At 39.7% G+C, this 16,136-nt stretch overlaps 1 protein-coding gene across 15 annotated transcripts in view; it reads right to left on the bottom strand.

Annotated features, from left to right (window-relative positions):
• The window catches only part of LOC145992028 (uncharacterized), a 222,254-nt gene that overhangs the window by 110,478 nt on the left and 95,640 nt on the right, over positions 1-16,136 (bottom strand). The window contains exon 4 of one of the 15 annotated variants that reach the window (XM_083128078.1): positions 5,526-5,977. The exons of the other annotated variants lie outside the window; for them this stretch is intronic. Within the exon in view, the coding sequence (XP_082984204.1) occupies positions 5,659-5,977 (319 nt within the window). The 3' untranslated portion in view covers positions 5,526-5,658. Of the gene's footprint in view, positions 1-5,525; positions 5,978-16,136 lie in introns of those variants that run through there. 15 annotated transcript variants of the gene reach the window in all.

The raw sequence follows: 16,136 nt of genomic DNA, 5'->3' as shown, positions 1-16,136 counted from the left end.
AATTACCATTTTTCACAGTTTTGGCGTTTGCGAAAAATCAATCGGAAATTACTTTCTGGCCACCCCTCGTATAAATCAGTAGATGGAAAGTGAACATTTAGCAGGGCTGGCAGAAAAAAGTCATTTCTTGAAGAAAGTGATTTGCTTTTATGATTGAATGATTCGAGTAAATATGATATTAAAATATTTACGTATTTATTATTAGTATTTTATTTCATAATATTGGACATTAACCTTACTCAGTGAGAGATTAATGACCCCCTCTCACGAGTTTAAACAGAGAGGACAGAGAATGGTGTTAATTGCATCGCAATACTAGTGTTGCAGTAAATTTGAGGTTGGAAGCATGCACTTGCCAATTCTTATAACGTTCACCAATGCAGATTTATGTTTCACTTTTTCGTGATAGTATTCAATATATATCCAGTTATGTAGGATTCTTCTTGATATCTAAGAATAGTGCAATGTGATTGTAAACGTATGTTAACTTGTGCGAAACCAGTAATACATCAGGATGATGAAAGAAAACCTTTGTTAGCACTGCTACATTAAATGAGGTGAAGTGAGCCAGAAGAGTAATAAAATTCCAGCAGCATATTTGCAGTCTAAAGCTCTTCTTGTTTATGCATACGATTTTTGTTGGATGTGCAGTCTGAAGACATCGAACAAAAATCATAGGAGTCCCATGCATGCAATTTCTGTTATATGATGTAGTGAGATACTTTGTCGGGTGGCGATATTCGACCACAATCGTATGTATTAATGGAACCTATTTGTTTCCATGTTCCTTCAGTTTGCCCAACAAAATGCTTACTACGACATCCGACAACTATCGGACGGCGCCACCCGCTCCCATCCCCTCCATCTGTTGACAGTTCTGTCTCCTTACTACTCCCATACGGACAAGAAAAAAATTATAATTCAATGCATTTTCCACGTAATATTTAGAGGCTTAACATTTACTCCCCCGATGATATTTTATGGTATCATCAGAGTAAGGTCGTTCTGGCCTTATGAAACCATATGGTATCATGGTGCAGATCACGAAATGAAAGGGCTTTTTGGACCCTCAAACTCTTCTGTTTGGGTTGAAACTCTGACACAGGTCTGGAGCAAGATTGGGTAAATTCATACTGATGACCAACCCCCCCCCCCCCCTCTCCGCAACATATCCATGACACATTTCCGAATAGTCTCACCTTTTGGCTCATTATTTAACTTGTATGCCACCCAGGAACATGAAACAAGTTTCAATCTCTTTGGAATCGTCCATTCTTTGAAGAGAATACTAAGATTTGAACCTTCTCCCGAAAATAGCAAGAGAAGGGGGGGGGGGGCAAACTCCAGATTTTTTTTTCATTGAAATTCGGTGGTCATGCCCCCAAACCCCCTTCCTCGGTTCGGTGATCTTAATTGTACACAGTTGCATGCTATGATGTTTTAGCTGCAAAACAAAACTTATCCGAAGTAGATTGCTCTGATAGTGCCCGAGTTATAACAATTTCCCTCCAAAAATGCTAATTACCTATTTTTCGTAAAAAAAAAATCACATTTTGGTTTATTATTCAACTTGTATGACACCCAAGAACATGAAACATGTTTCATTCTCTTCAGAAATGTCCATTCTTTAAAAAGAATACTAAAGTTCGCGCCTTCTTCCCAAATAGCGGGAAAGGAGGGGGCAAACTCCAGATTTTTATGTTTTTTTCATTGAAATTCGGGGGTCGCGCCCCCAGACCCCTTTCATCGTTCGGCGTTCTGATATGTACACGGTTGCATGCTACGATGTTTTAGATGAAAAACAAAATTTATCCGAAGTAGATTGCTACCATAGTGCCCGAGTTATAACAATTTTCCTCCAAAAATGCTAATTACCTATTTTTCGTAAAAAAAATAAATAATAATCACATTTTGGCTTATTATTCAACTTGTATGACACCCAAGAACATGAAACATGTTTCATTCTCTTGAGAAATGTCCATTCTTTGAAAAGAATACTAAAGTTCGCGCCTTTTTTCCAAATAGCGGGAGAAGAGGGGGCAACCTCCAGATTTTTATGGTTTTTTTCATTGAAATTCGGGGGTCGCGCCCCCCAAACCCCTTCCTCGGTTCGGCGTTCTGAATTGTACACGGTTGCATGCTATGATGTTTTAGCTGCAAAACAAAACTTATCATAAGTAGATTGCTCCCATAGTGCCCGAGTTATAACAATTTTCCTCCAAAAATGCATATTACCTATTTTTCGTTAAAAAAAATCACATTTTGGCTTTTTATTCAACTTGTATGGCACCCAAGAACATGAAACATGTTTCACTCTCTTGAGAAATGTCCATTCTTTGAAAAGAGTACTAACGTTTGTGCCTTCTCCCCAAAATAACGGGAGAAGAGGGGGCAAACTTCAGATTTTTGTTTTTTCCATTGAAATTTGGGGGCCATGCCCCCAAGCCCGCTTTCTCGGCCCGGTGTTCTAAATTGTACACTGTTGTATGCGCTAATATTCTAGCTGCAAAACAAAAGTTATCCGAAGTATATTGCTCCCATAGTGCCCAAGTTATAACGATGTTCGTCAAAAGAGTGTTCGAAGTCAATGAAGATGATATTCCCTGACATTTCCCTGACTTTTTTTGACACCTCAAATTCCCTGACTTTTCGCGGTTTTCCAGGTTTTCCAGGTCTGTCGCCACCCTGGCAGACACTTTTAGCGGACGGAGCCTCATGCACTGATAAACCCTCTCTGGGTGGGAACTTTTCCAAGTGCATGAAATTCAAATTTGGAGCAAAGTACACACACATACACACAAATCATAGCTTGAGAACAAATTGCCATATATATGAAATCCCACATCTTTTAAAGACAGGGCTTCTAGCAGAGGTGAAATTTATACATTGTGGATCCCAATAATGAGTGTTAAAGGAAATTTTTTTTAAAAAAATGGTATTCGGCACCTCTTATGGCCACCACAATAGACCAAAGTGAAAGGTATATGTCTACAAACATACTTCTTGGAGAAAACAAGTGTTGTAAAGTTCCGTCAGCCCTATGGGGGGAATAGCTAACAGTTTTATTAGGTTGTCATAAGTCAAAATTTTCTTGAAAATTGGTTCCTCCCCCCGGACCCGTAATTGTTACACATTATTAGTGTTACTTTGTTCTCATTGTTACTGTAAAATTGAAATATATCAGAAAGGAGTTATAGCCTTTAAAATAAAATCCATTCAATAATACTCAGAGTTATTGTAATTTGAGTATTAATACTCAGAGTTATTGTAATTTGAGTATGTCATACCCTCATGTAGACCAGTGGAAGAAAAAAAAACAACTGAAATACCATTAGTAGTTTTCAAGAAATGGCAAGTTAAGGCTCGGCTGACCTTTGGCATGCAAATGGCTGAATTTTTTAAAATTTTCATCTCCATTTGAAAAACTTCTTGGATATTTCAAAATATGAAAATAAAAATTGTAGTTTTCACGTCTGTGGATAAAAATTCAAGCAGAATTCATGCATAATTCCCCGGAGACAATAATTCACGCGTAATTCCAGGAATTCAAGGAATTTCTGGTGAGTAGCCACCCTGCCGAGAGGTTTAAAAATAGCTGGACCTCCACCCTTGATGGGAAGATGATTCCGACAAACTGACCATCAATGTGGTGGTATATAATAGAAATAAATAACCCATAGCGCAACTGCCCATTGAGGGCCCTGGCCTACCTACCGATTGCCAGCTTCACTTCCACCTGATCTTACTCACTACATCAAGGTGGGAGATCATCCAACCAGTTATGGGGTGACGTGTGGTCAGCACGACGAACACTCTGTTGTTATAGGTTGTCATGACCAGGTTATACTACTCATTTGTAGCTTCCAAATTTCCTCAGGATGGTGGGTGGGTCACCAGTCCCCTACACAGGCTGAAATCTCAAAGAGAAAAATTGTTACGCTTCACCCAGGAGACTCGAATCTGCACGCATCCCGTAGCCAGAGCTCAAAGCATGATGCCTCAGACAACACTGCAACGGTGCGGGACAATGAGGTGGTATGCTCTCTGCAAATTAGTCATGGTTCTGCATGCGAAATCATCCACGACAAGCTTCAATTCCATCAAGTCTGTCCGAGATCGGTGCCAAGAGAGCTGGCCAAAGTGGATTAAGCACAATTGTGTGGAGATCTGTCAATGATTGCTCAAGCACTACAACGATAAAGCAAAGCTTTTTTGGAGAATAGTCACAGGAAATGAGACCTGGCTCCATCTCTTTGACCCAGAATTCAAAAGGCAGAGTATGGAGTGGAAACACCCTGGATCACCAACAAACAAGAAATTCAAGACTACCACCTTCCACAGAAAAAGTGATGCTAACGTTTTTTTTGGGACTCAATAGGGACTATACTGGAACATTGCCTGAAAAAGGGATCTAAAGTCACCAGTGTGGCTAAAGTGAAATGCTGGCCAACAACCTGAAACCAGCAAGTTTCAAAAAACACAGAGGCCTATTGTTCACAGCAAATTGTGTTGTTACACAACACTGCATGCCTGCATACAGCAAGTTGGCTACTCAATACACTGGTGTCATTATTAGTAGAGTGGATTGCACTAATATTGCTTGCCAAATTGTTCATGAAATTAATTTCTCTCTCGCATTCTACATGTTTTTAAGGAATGAATTCTTACATATGCTGGTGCACAGGTTGTCAGCAGCTTGTTAGGCATTTTGTTTTGGTTCTTAAAGCACTCATAAGCATGGTGTTTGCTTGAGATTACTTATACATCTCACTCTACCTGTACATTCTATATCAGCATTAGAAAACATTTTCCACTGGTACATTCTGAATAAAAAGATGTTACATTCATCGCAGTTTATTGTTGCTGTGTGAAATTTAGGCAAAGCAAGTAGAGATTTCTGACGGCAAATATTTTATTTTTTCTCCTTTCAACTTTAAGACTGGTACACAGCTGAATGCAGGCGCGCGCACACACACACACACACACACATATTTATATATATATATATATATATACTGATAAAAATTTCAGTTTCTTCTCATGCTAAAGTAACTATAACAGGGTGGATGGTGCTGTGATCCTTCAACTCCTCCTCCGTAGAATAACTCCTGCTACACACACCACAAACAAACGGTGTGCCTGGTCGATGAAGAAACAAATGTTTCTTCAGAGTATCCTTCCGCTTGAAGGTTCTGCTGCACAGATGGCACTTAAAAGGTCTCTCCTCTGTATGTATTCTGATGTGTGTATTAAGGTTACTTGACTTATGAAATTGCTTGCCACACCATGAGCAGGTATATTTCCTTTGAGAAGTTGATGACTTGGTTAATTTATTACCCAACAGTTGAGGATTTGAAGCAATCTCAAGGCTGAAAATAAAACAATTTTTCATTTTATGCTGGCATAATATTAATTCAGGCATGTATATTATTCACCACCTTCTAGTAACATTGCACAATAAAACCTAAAACTATTGCTTAAAATTTCCTCAAATTTTTGCACTGACATATCTTGGCCATAATCAGGACTAAGAATGTTAGCAATGGTAAATCTTTTATCTTTCTTCTTATCAAGTTTAAGACTTGTACATAGGTGAATGCATGCAGGCACATACATATGTACTGATAGAAATTTCAATTTCTGTCCATGCTAAAGCAACTATATGACAAAATGGCTGATCCTGTGGTCCTTCAACTCCTGCTCCGTAGCATAACTTCTGCTACATACACCACAAAGGAATGGCATGTCTGGTCGGTGAACCAACAAATGTGACTTCATAGTAGACTTCTGGTTGAAGCTTCTGTCGCACAGGTGGCACTTAAAAGGTTTCTCCCCTGTATGTATTCTGACGTGTCTCTCAAGATTAGATGGCTTATGAAATTGTTTGCTGCACCATGAACAGGTAAACTTCCTTTGAGATGTTGATGACTTCATTACTTTCCTACCCAACAGTGGAGATTTGGGATCAATCTCAAGGCTGAAAATAAAACAATTTTTTGCTTTACGATGGTACAACATTAAGGTGGAAGTGTATATTATTCACCAACTTCTTCTAGTGACACCGGAGAATCAGAAGTGAAAATATCACTTAAGGCTCTGCTGGACCTTTGGCCAATGATAGGGCAGCTGTTTTAAAAATATGCCCTCCTTTTGAAAAACTACTATAATATTTCAAAATCTGAAAAATTACATATCCTTAGAATTCTTTATGGAGCATTCACATGAATTTTTGTGTGTTTTGCTTTTTGTCCTTACCAAGATATTATTAATAGTTTCATATCACTTAAGCCTATTAAACTATTGTTACAAGAACATCAGGTCATTCAAAATTGGATAATTTAAGTCTTATTCCTTCTTACAGAAAACAGCAAAAGCAAACCACACAAAAATGCACAGGCCTTTGCCCCCTGTACTCCTACATTGTTCATTTTTACATGTAAAAGTTAGAAATATATCAGTGAGAAGCACTGGTTGAGAAGATATAGCTAATTTTAGAAGATCTATCTGATAATAGAGAGAAACAAAGGATTTTTTCAAACTCCACTAGTAACAATGAATATATTGCTTTGTATGTCATACAAAGCATATGTGTACTAATGAACAAAAAATACAGTTGAAATATCATGTGTAGCTTTCAAGAAATGACACATTAATTGCTGCCACATGGTGCTGTGAAAACCTTTCCCCTCTGGCCACTACAAGTTAAAAAATGGGGGAAGGGAAGTTAGTTTGAAATACTTAAGAGGAAGAAAGGACTGTGAAGGGAGCAGGAATTTGACCAAAAGAATGATGATGGTAAGCTCAGGGTGGCCACTCTAGGCCCATGATAAAATTCAAGTTAAATTCCCGGTTTCAAGGTGAACTTTCTAAAAATTCAAGGGTATACAAGCACTATTTCAACCTTACATATTACCGCCTCTCCCCACTCTCTCTCTCTCTCACACACACACACACACACACACACAAACACAATATAAAGGGTCTGTGCGATTGCAATGTATCCAAAAATTCTAATTCAATTGAACTGTGTGTGTGTGTGTATATATATATATATATATATATATATATATATATATATATAAAAACACACAGGAATAGGATCAGAAAAGGTGCCAGAAGGGCGGATAAACACTAATGATGAAGGAGACAGTAAACACTTACCACACGAAGAGAAATTATTCAATATTTCGCGATCTATGTCGCATTTTCAAGTTGAAGAAGAAAGATCGGCGTTACTAAGAGAAGTGGCACAGAATACTGACCGTAGCGTCTCTACGATCAGTGTTGCCAGAAACAGTTGATAGATCACGAGAAGTACTTTCACCAGTGTTTACTGTAAGGTGGGTGGGTAATTGGTGGGTAATTTTGGGGAGGAGAGGAAAGGGTTACTGGTTGGCTAGGTTGAGTCCGGGGGGTATAGTGGCGTGCATGTCTGTTATGTAGGCCCTTTCCCAGTGCCTGCGGAAAGATGTGTCAGAGCGGGAGGGTAAAAGATGGATGATGGCAACACGGAAGCAGTTATTGAAGGTGGTGTTATGGCTGTTGGTGTGGACGGCAACAGTGAAATCGGAGTTTTGGGTGGAGGAACGGTGATTATTAATCCTTAGGTTCAAGGGGGTGGAGGTTTCGCCTATGTAGTAGTTGCCGCAGATTTGACAGATGAGGGTGTAAATTAGGTTGGATGAGTGGCAGGTGCCCTTAGGGTGAAGGGTGAACTCGCCTGCCGCTGTGGGGATCGGGAGGGTGGGGGAGGTGATGAGTATGGGGCAGGTCTTGCATCTGGGTTTGTTGCACCTGTGAGCTGGGGGGAGTGGTGTGGATGGGGTGGGAGTGTTCCGGACCCAGATGAAAGACCTGCCCCATACTCATCACCTCCCCCACCCTCCCGATCCCCACAGCGGCAGGCGAGTTCACCCTTCACCATAAGGGCACCTGCCACTCATCCAACCTAATTTACACCCTCATCTGTCAAATCTGCGGCAACTTCTCAGGGTGGCTACAAACAAGCAGAAATGAAATTCCATGACTTTTCCAGGTTTTCCAGGACAAAATTTACATTTTTCCCTGACAATTACAAACTAAACTAAATCGATGTTTTTGCAAATGGAAATAATAAACTCATACAGATCCACGTATGGTTTTGTTAAGTACCAATATTATCTTCTATGAAATTGACTTAATTACTCTATTCTCTATGATTAGAATTCAAACTGCAAAATAGTGAATTTGGAAAATTATTACAATTCACAAGCTAGGGAAGGATTACGGAATTTTGTCATACGCAGTAAGTTTAAAATAAAATACTTGATTATTTTTAAACTTACGACTAAATGAGATAAGAGTGAAAGATTAAGAAATCCAATTTGTAATTTATCAGTCTCCTTATACATTCTCGGTATTATATGTTGATATTTCCACTGAGGTTTGGAACCCTCTGCTTGCAAGAACCATGAGTGCGGACTCATTTTTCAATGCATAAAGCTACTTTTTTTTTTAATTTTAAAAGTTTGGGTGCGTCAGCACTAAGGCTATTTTGCACCCGTCACACTATACGGGGCCCAGCCCCTTACCTTTACACATAACAACTCTAACGTTGCTTAGTTAAAATCATAAAATATTAAAATGGTCTGACTTTCGTTAAAAGCCGAGGCTGCAAAGAACACTCAGCACAAATAAGGACAAAACACAGGACAACACAAACAAAATTATACTGGCCATGGGGCCAGTCGCCAGAGCCTCGTTAGTCTGCAGTCTAGGGTGTACTAACGTGGAAGTGAGGTTGACATTTGTGTGTACTATGTGGAAGGTCACCCCTTACACCCCTTCTCTCTTCTCTGTAAAGCAAACAACTTAACTCTTGCATACAAGTGAAACAATTGAATCGAACAAAATAAAGTTTCATATTTCCTTACATTATCAATGGGATGTCTGCTTCAGTACAGTATATCCAAGTGAAGTACTGTGAAACTGACAACATGTAGTTATACCATTAATGCTGACGAAGAGGGTATGTAGGTATTAGAAATATAACGCAAGGAATTTATAGAATTGCACTGTATAGGTACCTGATTTAGCTAACCAAACATTAAAACAGGAACACCCTAATAATAAAAGCTTCTGAAAGTTCATATACGAGGGGAATCCTGAAAAAAGCTCCAATGGTACGCAGCACTAGTGGTCGGAGAGCGACACACACACATGCAGGCAGGAAGAAGTGGCATGTAGCTGTAATCTGGTACAGTTGCAATGCAGGCGTTTTAGGACAGTTCTAGGTTAAAGATTGCAGCTATCATACAGTCTCCCACCGACTGCGATGTAGCCTACATTGCACGCTCAGAATTTGGCACAGAGCCACCAGCAATCGTGTGAGGTGTGCAGATCGGACGTCGTGAGTGATAGTATGATCAGACGATGGTGCAGACAATTCACGGAAGGCCAATCGAATGCGCACAACCCCATACAGCTGAGTACACACGGGCCCTTTGCATCACTTCAGGTGAGAGATCTTGGACCACTCCCCTGTACAGCCCTGGCCTTGAATGTACCGACTTTCATATCTTTGTTTAACTGAAGAGGTTACTGGTAGGGCAAGGATTTGACAGCTACACTGCGGTAGAGATAGTTCCAGTCTTTGCTGTAAGACACATATATCATGCGCATACAAAATTTAGTGCCATGCTACGACAAATGCCAGAACAACGGTAGTGATTATGCCGAAAATTAAGTTAGGACTCACTGTTACTAATGCAATAAATTACAACCGATATTCTTGTTTTATTTATGCCTAATCAGTAGGGACCTTGATATTTTGTTTTTTTCTTTTCAAATTGGTGTATTTTCTTATTTTTTATTTTTAACTATACTGTGTCATTTTTCCCAAAATTCACATTTTCATTTTAGCGCATTTTCTGGCAAATCTCTGAATTTATACCTTCATGGTGTTTTTAAACTACTGTTTCAAATTGTAAGTCACATGGCTTACGCCTCTTCGTGAGAGTTTGATATCTTGAATGTTATTTTGGGAAAGTTATTTTTCATAACCCTTTTTTAATTTTAAGGTAAGGATTTTAGATAATGGAATATTCCTCGTATATACTGAAGGGTGCATAATGACCATAAGTGGCGACGCAACCAAAAAATTTAAACCAATCAATCTCACGTGACAGATACATATTATGGCACCAAAAATTGGCATTATCTTTTTTTTGACTTGTTACTGTTACATTTCACAAAATTCGCGTTTTTGTTTTAGAACATTTATCTGCCAAATATACCGAAACTTAATACTTCACTGTGCTTTTAAACTATTATTTTAAATTGTAGGTCACATGGTCTACGTATTTTCGTGACAGTTTGATATGTTGGAACAGATTTTTGAGGAAGTAAAAGTAAAGTGCTCCCCTGCACTTTGCCATGAAGACGTATAGGGGTGTGAAGTTAGGGCCCCACACTTTCTTGATGACGGCTGAGGTGGGGGTGATGTGATCAGCACCATGCTCCTGGCTACCTTTATCCCTCAAAGTTCCCTCAAGGTACCAGCTTCATATGATGCTGGGTGGGCACCAGAGTAGTTTGAATAGGTGGAAAATATCCTGGTTCTCCCCCACAGGGGATCGATCCCGGGTCTCTCGCATAGTAGTCAGACACCCTAACGACTGAGCTCCATTATTACTCACTCGACAAATGCCGATGGTGCGCACTTAGCTTGGTAATTCAAAACATATCTCGTGCGACAAATACAAAGATGTGGCTCCCTTGTGACAGTAGATACGCACTCGATCTCCTGTTAGAACCCTGCCACTTTGCTCTGTGATGCAAATGGTTTTGATAGAAGTTGAATAAATCATGGGAAATACATGATTTAATGTGGCTATCAGAATTATTCCATGTACGTGTAACTCCATAGTTTACTCTTGAGTAAAATGTTGGAAAACTTGCATGTTCTATGTACACAAACATGGCCTAGAAAAAACAAGAATGTTGGATTTCATGGAATTTTTCGTTGTTTTAAGACATTTCTTTAAAAAAAATCGCTAAAAATGCCAACAATTCGCATTTTATGCCAAATTCGCATTATTTCGATATTTTGAACAGGCGAAAAATGTGTCCAGACATCACTGCACATTCCTAAACATAACTTCGCAGTAATTACCATTTTTCACGGTTTTCGCGTTTGCTAAAAATCGATGTCCCTACTAATTGGAAATTACTTTCTGGCCACCCCTCATTTAAATCAGGAGATGGAAAGTGAAAATTTAGCAGGGCTGGCAGAGAAAAGTCAATTCTTGAAGAAAGAGATTTGCTTTTATGATTGAATGATTTGAGTAAATATGATATTAAAATATTTACGTATTTATTATTAGTATTTTGTTTCATAATATTGGACATTAACCTTACTCAGTGAGAGATTAATGACCATCTCTCACGAGTTTAAACAGACAGGACAGAGAGTGGCGTTAATTTCATTGCAATACTAGTGTTGCAGTAAATTTGAGGTTGGGAGCTTGCACTTGCCAATTTTTATAACGTTCACCAATGCAGATTTATGTTTCACTTTTTCGTGATAGTATTCAATATATATCCAGTTTGGTTGGATTCTTCTTGATATCTAAGAATAGTGCAATGTCATTGTAAACGTATGTTAACTTGTGCGAAACCATTAATACGTCAGGATGACGAAAGAAAACCTTCGTAAGCACTGCAACATTAAATAAGGCGAAGTGAGCCAGAAGAGTAATAAAATTCCAGCAGCATATTTGCAGTCTAATGCTCTTCTTGTTTATGCATGCAATTTTTGTTGGATGTTGCAGTCCATGCAATTTCTGTCGCATGTTGTAGTGAGACACTTTGTCGGCTGGCGATATTCGACAAAAATCGTATGTATCAATGGAACCTATTTGTTTCCATGTTTCTTCAGTTTGTCCAACAAAATGCCTTACTACGACGTCCGACAACTATCAGACGGCCCCACCCGCTCTTATCCCCTCCATCTGTTGACAAGTCCCCTTACTACTCCCATAAGGACAAGAAAAAATGATAATTCAATGCATTTTCCACGTAATATTTAGAGGCTTAACCTTTACTCCCCCGATGATACCATTATGGTATCATTAGAGTAGGGTTTTACTGGTCCGATGATACCATATGGTACCATGGTGCTGATTACGAAATGAATGTGCTTTTTGGACCTTCATACTCTTATGTTTGGGTGGAAACTCTGACACAGGTCTGGAGCAAGCTTGGGAAATTCATATTGATGACCAACATCCCCCCTCTCCGCAATCCATGCCACATTTCCGAACAGAGTTTCACATTTTGGCTTATTTATTCAACTTGTATGGCACCCAAAAACATGAAATATGTTTCATTCTATTGAGAAATGTCCATTGTTTGAAAAGAATACTAAAGTTCGCGCCTTCTTCCCAAATACCGGGAGAAGAGGGGGCAAACTCCAGATTTTTATGTTTTTTTTTCATTGAAATTCGGGGGTCGCACCCCCCAAACCCCCCTTCGTCGGTTCGCCGTTCTGAATTGTACACGGTTGCATGCTCTGATGTTTTAGCTGCAAAACAAAACTTATCCGAAGTAGATTGCTCCCATAGTGCCAAAGTTATCACACTTTTCTGAGCAATATGCAAATTACCTATTTTTCATAAAAAACAGGACAGAGTTTCACATTTTGGCTTATTATTCAACTTGTATGGCACCCAAGAACATGAAACATGTTTCATTCTCTTTTGAAACGTCCTTCTCCCCAAAATAGCGGGAGAAGAGAAGGCAAACTACAGATTTTTATTCTTCTTTGTAGCTACTCAGTGGTGATTTATTCATCATGGAGTTTTGGACTATTAACCACTGTTAATTTTTACAAATAAAATATTTTACCTACGTTTCGGAGGCTGAATCTGCCTCCGTCTTCAGGGTACTGTGTAGTCTGTTACATAAATGGTTGCCTAGGAGGAATTGTTCAAAGTGACCTAGGCTTCACCGCGTCTGCAGTTACAAGGACCTCTATATACGAAAAAAGTGCCAGGTAGATTATGAGTGGCCCAGGCTCCACTATGTCAAATGACCACGTCGAAGTGACGACCAAGGCTTCGTGTGGCACCGTTAGGTTTCCACCTTGATCTCCGGGGACTGGATTGCCCCGGATTACATGATGACGTGAAGCGGGGTTGATGTGCAATATGTATGAACAGTCTATAGAGAATATACGTGAGATCTTGTGTGTGTGGAGAGATAGTGTCTGAATTGTGAATTCTGGCCCCGTTGTTGTTAGTGATTTTTGCAGTTTGTGTTTTTGTACAATTAGTTCACTGTTTCTTTAGTGTTTCTGCTGTGTTCTGTGGGTAAATGTATGACATGTGGATGCGTTGGTGTAGTGCTGCCATCTATTGTTTTTTTGAAAAAATTTCTGACTAATGGTGTCCATATTGGTCTGATCTCTAGGCTGGGTTGGCTGATCGGTTCTGTTCTTGTTGTCATATGTGATGCTTCCTTGAATTTTCTGCTGTAGCCGTTTTCTTCCCTGTTTATTATCTGTGTTTTATCCCATTGTATTCTATGACTGTTTTCCCAGGCGTGGGTCGCTAGTTTGGATCTTTCAAAGTATCCAAGCCTAAGGTTTGTTTTGTGTTCCCCCACCCTCGCTTCAAGTGTTCTGCATGTTTCGCCAATGTATTCTCTCCCGCATTCACATGGGATGCTGTAGATTACGTTTTTCATTTTTATATCGGGTGTGTTTGGTCTTGTGTGGACCAGGTTGGATCGGAGTGTGTTCTTGGAGTGGAATGTAGTTCTGATGTTATATTTCTTGGTTATTTTTTGGATTCTTTCTGATATTCCTTTTATGTATGGTGTATGGATCGTGGCCAGTGGTTTATCTTTTGGAAGTGGTTTTGTTGTTTCTTCTGTCCATATTATGGGGTTTATTATTTTGTGTGGATAGTTATTGGTTCTGAGATCTTTGTAGAGTGATTTCTTTTCATTGGTAAGATCCTGTTCGGTCTTACATATGGTTTTAGCTCGGTGCACGAGTGTTTTTACTATGCCGGTTTTTATGGATTTGGGGTGGTTGGAGAAGAAGTTAAGATATTGTCCTGTATGGGTAGGTTTTCTGTACACTTTTGTGGAAAGGGTGTGATCATGCCTTGTGACTAGTACATCTAGAAAGGGTATAGTTCTGTTTTTTTCCACTTCCATGGTGAATTGGATTGTGGGTCTTAGGCTGTTTAGGTGTTGCAGAAAGATGGGCAACGTGTGTTCCCCATGTGGCCAGACCACAAAAGTGTCGTCTACGTACCTGAACCAGGTGGACGGTTTGAGGTGGTGTGTGGTTAAAGCTATTTCTTCGAAATGTTCCATATAGATATTGCTGACTATAGGGGATAGAGGAGATCCCATGGCCATGCCTTCTTTCTGTTGGTAGAATATGTCATCTATTTGGAAGTATGTAGTGGTCAAGCAGAGGTTGAGCATTTCCATTATTTGTTCGGGTTTTAGATTTCCTAGTGTAGTGTTATGTTCTAGGAGTTTCGACTGTATGATTTGCAATGTTTCATTTATTGGTACGTCAGTGAACAGGCTAACTATGTCAAAGCTGACCAGAATTTCTTGTCCAGTGAGTTGTATCCCTTGGATACGTTGAATGAAATGTTCTGTGTTTTTTATGTGTGTTGTTGTGTTTCCTGCGAGGGGGGTAAGTGCTGGTAGTATAAATTTTGCCAGGTTGTAGCATGGTGAGTCCCTAGTGCTAACGATAGGACGGAGTGGTGTGTCTGCTTTGTGAATTTTTGGTAGTCCATACATGTGAGGAGGTTTGCTGTAATATGGATTGATTTTCTTTCTTATGTTTTCAGGTATGTCTTTCTTCATTTTTCTTATAGTTGCTTGTACCTTTCTTTCTATTGTTGGAGTAGGGTCCTTTTTTAGTTGGGTGTAGCTATCATTGTTAACTAACTGTTTGAGTTTTTCTTGGTATGCTGATGTGTCAAGTACAACTGTGCAGTTGCCTTTGTCTGCTGGGAGTATAGTAATCTCTCTATTCTTTTTGAGGTTTGTGATGGCAGTTATCTCCTGTTGAGTGATGTTATTGTGTGAGAGCTGGGGTGGTTTTTCGATGGCTTTTCTGATCTCCCATCTGAGTTCCTCAGCTTGTTCAGGTTGCATTTTTGTAGTGGCATTTTCTACTGAGGCAATTATGTCTAGTACGGGAAATTTCTTGGGTGGGAGAGCGAAATTGAGGCCTTTGCTTAGTACCCTTTCCTCTTCTTGCGACAATGTGTAGTTTGAAAGGTTCCGAACAGTGGTTTTGTGCGTGTGGGGGGGTTCTTGTGTCTGTCTGGTTAGTAGTTGGAATTTTCTATCATGTGTTTCCTTTTGTCTGTGAATAACTTTCTGTTGTGTATTCTGGACTGATTTTGTTATTCGTTTGTAGTCTTGATCTTCTAGAGAATGCAATAAATTCTTGTTGATGTGGTTTATTTGAGAGAGAAGCCTCTCTTTGTTCATTCTGTGAAAATTGATGCGTTCCCTTACTAGAGCCTGGCTGGCCCTATATGCAATACGGATAGCCCTAGGTGATCCGATGGGTGGGATCAGTCTTAAGCCTTTCGGTATGATATTGGACTGACGGCATGCAATGAGGAATGATATGTGGCTCTGGGCTTTACCTAGTTTTATGTGTAATTTTTCTAGTTCTCGGAAAGTATGTATCAATCCGGGTCCATACCGGTTGTTCAATTCTTCTTTGTAGCTACTCAGTGGTGATTTATTCATCATGGAGTTTTGGACTATTAACCACTGTTAATTTTTACAAATAAAATATTTTACCTACGTTTCGGAGGCTGAATCTGCCTCCGTCTTCAGGGTACCGTGTAGTCTGTTACATAAATGGTTGCCTAGGAGGAATTGTTCAAAGTGACCTAGGCTTCACCGCGTCTGCAGTTACAAGGACCTCTATATACGAAAAAAGTGCCAGGTAGATTATGAGTGGCCCAGGCTCCACTATGTCAAATGACCACGTCGAGGTCACGACCAAGGCTTCGTGTGGCACCGTTAGGTTTCCACCTTGATCTCCGGGGACTGGATTGCCCGGTACCCTGAAGACGGAGGCAGATTCAGCCTCCGAAACGTAG

Source organism: Lepisma saccharinum, chromosome 9, assembly GCF_977018435.1.
Source record: "Lepisma saccharinum chromosome 9, izLepSacc3.1, whole genome shotgun sequence".
Lineage (NCBI taxonomy): Eukaryota > Metazoa > Arthropoda > Insecta > Zygentoma > Lepismatidae > Lepisma > Lepisma saccharinum.
The sequence above is the reverse complement of the archived record's forward strand: the minus strand, read 5'-3'. Positions and strand labels throughout refer to the sequence as shown.